Raw genomic sequence first — 6,796 nt, 5'->3', positions numbered from 1 at the left:
TCTCATACCCGACCATTCTTTCTTCGTGCCCGTTCTCTTCTTGTTCTCCCTTCTCGAACGCGGAACGACATGAAACTGCACGAGCAGAAGCTGTTTTCCAGCCACCTCTCATCTGTAACCTGTTCCCGAACGTGGGAAGAAAAGTCCACACGAAGCTTGTGAAAGTTGGAAACTTTAGACTATGTCTGATGATAAGAAAGTATTCGATCGGTGCTGGCCTGTTGGCAGATTTCTCTCCGGTCGATTTCTTCATCGGGAAGATGCTCGAACGCTCGCGGAGGGAAATCAACGCGAACAGGTTCTTGGCAAGGGGGGATAGACGTGGACTCCAGCGAGAAGATCATCCTTAGCGTCCTGTCGCGAGAGCTCCTTTCGATCGGATACCGCGCAAGGGTCTTGTAAGAATATCGGGCGACCGGAGTGAACCCGAAGGAAGAGCGAGCTCTAGCCTCTGGTTCTTTCCGACCGGTACGGCGAGAATCTCATCAACGAAAAACCGGTGGCTCGATAGGAGCCACAAAGAAAACATTACGCATCGGTCATCTACTTCTCTGTCAGAGGCGTTCTCCGACTGAGTGTGTGGATTTGCCGCGTCGATCAGCTCCGCTCTGATTCAACGAAGGCAGGATGGGAAGAGCAGCTTCTTCGCCTTAATTCCACCGTAGACTAATGGCGAATTGTATTCAAAGCTTCACCCGAAGCCACGGGACAATCTTTAGGTTTTCTAGATCAACCGGACATTTCTCCGTTGGAGGTCGTGAGATGACTGTGTGAATCCCTTCCCCGCCCCGGAGAATCCCTGACAGCTTACTCATACCTCGGATTGCTGGACCGCATTCCCGCTGGAGCTCCGCGAGTCCTGCGAAGTCGAGCTCGCAGAAGATTCCTCATGCATGGAGAATGTGCGGAACTCGTAAAAAGAATCAATCCCTTTCAGCCGCCAACGGAGTTTGACCCAGCCCTCCCCCGATGAGGTGATGAACCCGTCTAGCAGGCAAGGTCCACGGGGTGTTGTTGCGTCTGATTCAAAAGAAGCGCTCCGGTGCATGAGTTTCGAACAAACGGATGCACAATGCTTCAGTTGGCATGTTTACTAGGAAATCGAATAGAGACAAGTTCTTCCTGCGCACGAGTCTATTCCGGCACCCTACTCATCATAACTCATATTCGGGAATGCTCCCGTTGCCCCGAGACTGCGCATTCGTGCGAGCATTGTATTCGCCTGTCAACTTTGATGGATTCTCTTCCCCAAGCCCGACCACGCGAGTAACACAATGCGAGCGGTTTCGCGTCAGGTCTGTGGTCTGAGAGACGCCAGCTTCCTTGAGAAATTCCGAGGAGAAGTTCTGCCTTAATAGCTCCGATTATTATTTCCATTGCGCATCTCAGCTAGCAGTCCTCCGGATGTCATCGATCGCCAAGAAATCACGTCGAGGATATGGGCTTACTTTTTCCCCCGATGTATCGTGGGAACCGATCATCGCAGTACATGATGTGTACTACATAGAGAGAGACCCCGTCCTTCGCCTGCCTGCCTGCCGGCCGGCCGACCGAACGACCGTTACGTCGGCCAAAAGTACTGCATGTGCGCGAGCGGAAACGAAAGGCTTGCTCGACTCCCTCTGTATGGTAGAAAGTGCTGCCTACTTGCTAACCAGATTATCCATCTGCAGCGGCCACTGTTTGGCTTATGCTGCCGCGGCTCGCGCTCGCCCGCCCGCCTTGTCTTGTCGGTTCGGTGCTTGCCTCGTTCGCGTCTCACTCTCTTCTGTCTTTCGGTTGGTGGTCCGTCGGTCAGACGGACAGGCGCCGCGGCTGGAGGTTTGGTTAGCTGGTTGATGGTGAGTTGGGAGCTTGCAGAAGAAAGAGAAGCCTTTCGCTGGCCAAACCTTGCGATGAATTGCACCCACCAGCTCATTAGATTAGCCAGCGGTGTTGTTAAGAGAACCGTTTGCGAGAACCAAACACAAGGCTCCAATGAGGGATAGGCGCTACTTTCCCGCCCTTCCCCCCAACAGCGGCCAAACTCGCTCCCGCATCAAACTTCGCCGCTCGCCTTCTCCGGTGGGCTTTTCTCCGTGGATTGCATCTGTCAACTTAGCATGCCTAGGAGGCGGCTGAGCGAGCTGGGGATTTCTCGGGGCAAAGCTCAAATTAATACAAACTTTCGATTCCGGAAGGCGTGGCAATCAAGCGCCGCATCCGGAGACCTACACCGCTGGCGATCGCCTCTGGAAACAGGTGAGCCACGAGTTATCGGCAAGCTTGTCGTCGGAATAAAATCCAGAAGTATCTGGGAACAAGTCGAATGAGTTGGAATGGTCATTAGTCGGTCATTATCGGACCCGAGTGATCTTATGCGCCTGGTGGCCTTGTAGAGTTCCATTAGGCGGCGCCAGCATCGGTTGCGAGTCGCGATGCAGATTTCGAGGAGGGATTTCCCCGCGAGTTATAAGTGCGGGTAGCGGCGGAAGGGGGCCACACATGCTCTCAGTAAGTCGACAATCCTACCTGCGGTCCCTTTGGTAAATCGCAAAAACTGGAATAGAAAGGCGCTGGCTCGAGGAAAATGGTAGGAATTCGATTCTTTCTCTGTCCTGGACGAAGTATTCAAGCCCATCTGGACTCCTATGTGGGGAAAGAGTTCACGAAAGATGCTCGTTCTGATTTCTCCAGAAAGGACTCACTCCGCTCCTGATGATGGCTTGCTTCGCCTCTCAGGCGTCCGCTGCGAGCTTCAAGGATCTCGAAGCGATGTTCAAGAGTCTCGTTGACGACACTGTTCCTCCGGAGAAACAGCAGAAATTCAAGGTGAGTGAAGGCTCGGGTTCCAGTGAAAACTTGCCGGAGCGTCTGGGAAACCAGAGATACTACTTCAGCGCTCTCTCGATAATCTTCTCATCCTTCGGCACCAGTAAGCTTCCGGAAACTTCCAGGATGGCTTCGCGAACATGAAAGGCTGCGTTTCTGCCCTGATGGAGAAAATTGACTTCAAAGTGGTCGAGACCTTGACGGCTGCAGTGACAAGCGCAGGGGTCGAGTGTGGCAAACAAGTTCAGGGTATGAATGAATCACAGCAGCAAGAGCAGTTCATGCCCTGTGTCAAACAACAACTGCAGGACGTCATGAGCCGGAGGAACGACGCTGAAAAGGCTGCTTTCATGCAAGCCAAAGACTGCCTCATGGGCTTATTCAAATCCTCCTGAATATTCATGAAGCAAGGAAAACATAAATTATTTTGAAGGAGCTCAAAACTCTCTATTGACTCGTCTCCAACGCTTGATCTGATCTTCCCTGGTCATTTTAAGAATGTACTCACATCGTCAGTGAAGGGAGGGGGCATAGAACAGCACTTATGGGAATACCGAAGTGCATCCAATAGAATGGAATGGACACGAAGCTCTCGCCCTGGTCAAGCTTCTCGGAAGTTTCCGGGATACGGAAAACATTTCGATATTCAGCACGCTCCGTGAGATTCGGAATGGAGGTGCGGGGAGCTCGGAAGGAAATCTGCGAGCAAAGGAATTCCCGGCAGTTTCTCTGCGTAGCTCTGGAGGCTTGCCGGTGCGGTCGTCTCCGTCGTTGCAACACAAATTGTTGCTGCGCACGCCATCATTGAATCAGAGTTTTTCGCTGAACATTTGGTTTGAGGGTGGGTGGCTTGGTCGACAGGAAGGGAGGGAGGCTGTAGGGTGGCTCTGTCTCTCGCCGGTGCCATCGAGCCAATTTCATTCCGCTTCCATTGTGCCGTCGCGATTCGAATTCTCGAATGCGGCGTTCCAGCGCTCGAGGAAAGAGATCGCAGGAAAACTAATGGTGCCCGCGGAGAACTTCTACAAGTGAACTAAGATGCCGAAATGAGAGGAGAAACAGTGCCCAACGAGCGAGAGAAGGAAAATCACAGCAGGGCAGACGGCAGACTTACAATGGCCGCTCTCGGGAATTTCTCCAAGTGTGCGAGACACTCCGAGATTAGAGCTCGTCAGGAAATTTCGCTATGATGTGAATTCTACACACGACCTCTCGGTAGCTCGTGCACGTACAGAAATTGAGGATCGAGCGTGAAAAATGTGCGGTCGTGGAAAGTTCCTCGGCCCCGGAGTCCGGCCGTCCGGACGTGGGAGTTGCCCCATGGGAGGAAAAGTCCTCCTCAATATTCTTTCTAGCGAGCCCGTATGATATGATGATTCCGGTCAATGATCTGCGGTAAGAGAGATAGAAAAATTGGGAGGCCATGGCTCCCTTGCCCCCCGCCCCCTCTGGATACGCCTCAGGGGTACGCCGCGAAAAACATCCGACATGCGCGCTAAACGCCCTAAATTCTATCAATACCGAGAGCTTCCATTCCTCTCATTCCACACGTCGCTCAATATGCCCCTCCACGTGGTCGATTCGCAAGACAAGGTTGGAACGGAGATATTCGTTCAGAGACCCGGAAAGTCGAATATGTACAGATTTCGTCTCAACTCCATCGCCAGGCCGCTGAGTCCTTCATAGAGCCAACGACTTCGTTGAGCGACCTGAGTAAACATCATAGACTGCATCGGACATATGACCAGAGTTGTTCGATCGCTACCTTGGGGACAAATTTTGAATTGAATGCAGACGCGAGCGTTCCTGCGGTAGCCGACTGTTTTGGCAGAAATCCACATGGAACGGCGCGTTCACCTTCGTTTCAATGTGAGCGACTGTTTGTTTGTGTCGGCTGCAGTATTACTGCTTTGATTCGATTAGATTCGCTAGCCTTTCCAAGTGTTCGAGGAAACGTTCTCCATGTGGAGGGCCCTTCATTCGAGGAGCAGGTAGAGAATCAGGGGAGCGAAACGTGCAGAAAGGGGTTCGAGACAGGAACTGCAATCCGGTTCTTCCCCTGATGTCTGTGCCAGGAATCTCCTTCCATTCTTTCTCTTACTCCCAGCCCTGAATCCTCCCGGGACAGTCTCCAAAGGAGGGCTCAGAGAGTATTCCCACTATCGTAGATTCACGCCAGACCCTGAGTTCCTCGAAAGAGAAGCGAATAAAATCATTTTGACGAATATATGAATGACCAAGAGCGGAAGGATATTCTGGAAACGCATCAAATACACTGTGAACTGAATCTGCGGTATTCCCCGCCCGCGCTCGTCCGGTGCCGGTCTGAGACGTCAGATTTCGCGCTGTTCGGAGTCGATGTTGAGCTTTGCTCCTTGAATAGGAAACTTTGAGATAGCATCGATTGGCTCTGAACTTCGTCGCTTCCCAGGAATCATATGGACCGACCCCACCAGATAGTCGGTCGTGTTCGGACGAGTTCGTTTGCTTCGATGCCCGGATAAAAGGAGCGCGGCAAGCGGCTTACGGTTGCGGGTACAGAGAGGGAGTCGACGGACTCCTTGTGGGTCCAATGCTCTGCTCTCACGTGGCGCGAACTTTTTCGATTCTTGGTCGAATCCGTGGAGCTTATCATACTGTGCTTTCCCGGAAAGGGGCAACCGGACGATATTCGTCGGAATTCAATCTCGAGTCGGATGTGAATCATGAGACCCATGTATTGACCGAAGACACCCATCGCCTCACTGAATCCCTTCGCTGGCAAGGGATTCCCAGAAGACCGGCGACCGGAGGCGCCCCCCGACCCCGACCAGAGCTATCGAGGCTAGAGCTCCGTCGGCGCGGTTTCTATGATTTTCGAATGGGCCTTCAATGTTTGATGGTATGCCTCTCTGAAAGTGTTCTGACAGCCGGCATCCGGAGTCGGAGTCAAGCGCCTCCAGGATCGTGATGATAAATGAGTATTGGTTCGTGCTAATGAAAATGATGGCCATGATGGCGAGGATATTTCTGCTTGGTCGGATGAAGAGTCCGCGGCCGCCAATGCCGCCGACCTCCGCTGGTCTGCCTTCTATTTTGCGTGGCGCCTTGTTCTTCCCCACCAGGTTCCCCCGTGGCGGCGACTGCTGGGATCGTGATGACTATAAACTCGCGGCCGCGGCAGCAACAGCAACGTCCACGACGACGACGACAACAAGGGCGAAATAACTCGAATATTATATTGCTCTATAAACTCCGCTGCCATAGGGGATTTGGGCTACGCAAATCGGAAAGAGAAAAAGCGGGACGCAAAAGCGGCTAGCAGGGAGAGGGTTGGGACGGGGGATGCAGAGACAGGAAAAATCCTAGCGATTGCCAGCCTCGAGAGCCTGCCCCGCAGTTACGTGGCACTGTGGCACGCTATATCTGTTGCCGGTCGCCACGCCGATTAGCTCGTGCTTGCCACTTGCGGATCGGCGAGACCAATTCGGACTCGAGCTTGAGCGCTCCGAGTCGGTTCGATTCCTTGCGACGCCAGAGGCGAATCCTCCAAGAGCGGAAAGACTCGGACAAAAAAGGAGCATCACAGTGGCTCCCGATTCGTCGAGTGCATCAGCTCGCCATAGAAGCTCCGAGATGATGCTGAATTGAAGTACTGCGAGATTTGCTGTTGACTGCCTTGTGCACTGATGTTGCCGCCGCGGTTTTCGTCAGTCGTGGTGTCGGTAGCGTGGGCGCCGGCGTAGTCGCGGGAATTGAGGCAAGTCATCATTTGCAGAGTCCGTATTGCTCGACGGCCATAAATGGAACAGATGCTGCCGCGGAGGCTGCTTTGGAGTTTTGAGTTGCTTGTTCGTACGCTCGCCTGCCTGCCAGTCTGAGCCTGCCGGCCCCGTCGGTCAGACGGCCGGACGACCGACCGGTCGCTCGGTCGGCTGGTCACTCAATTCAGACGCAATCTAGACAATAACAACTTGCGAAAAAGTCCGCTTGCTATTTGCCGACA

At 53.2% G+C, this 6,796-nt stretch overlaps 1 protein-coding gene across 1 annotated transcript; it reads left to right on the top strand.

Moving 5' to 3' along the window:
* Positions 1 to 2,474: 2,474 nt before the first annotated feature.
* LOC100905778 (uncharacterized) lies at positions 2,475 to 3,206 on the top strand. The gene is made up of 3 exons (XM_003744416.1): positions 2,475 to 2,572; positions 2,677 to 2,811; positions 2,937 to 3,206. Exons 1-3 carry the CDS (start codon positions 2,570 to 2,572, stop codon positions 3,204 to 3,206), a joined length of 408 nt encoding a protein of 135 aa, XP_003744464.1. The 5' UTR covers positions 2,475 to 2,569.
* The last annotated feature ends 3,590 nt before the right edge of the window (positions 3,207 to 6,796 follow it).

Source organism: Galendromus occidentalis, unplaced genomic scaffold (assembly GCF_000255335.2).
Source record: "Galendromus occidentalis unplaced genomic scaffold, Mocc_1.1 scf7180000077466, whole genome shotgun sequence".
In the NCBI taxonomy this organism is placed as follows: domain Eukaryota; kingdom Metazoa; phylum Arthropoda; class Arachnida; order Mesostigmata; family Phytoseiidae; genus Galendromus; species Galendromus occidentalis.
Note: the sequence above shows the minus strand (reverse complement) of the source record. Positions and strands in the feature narration are given on the sequence as shown.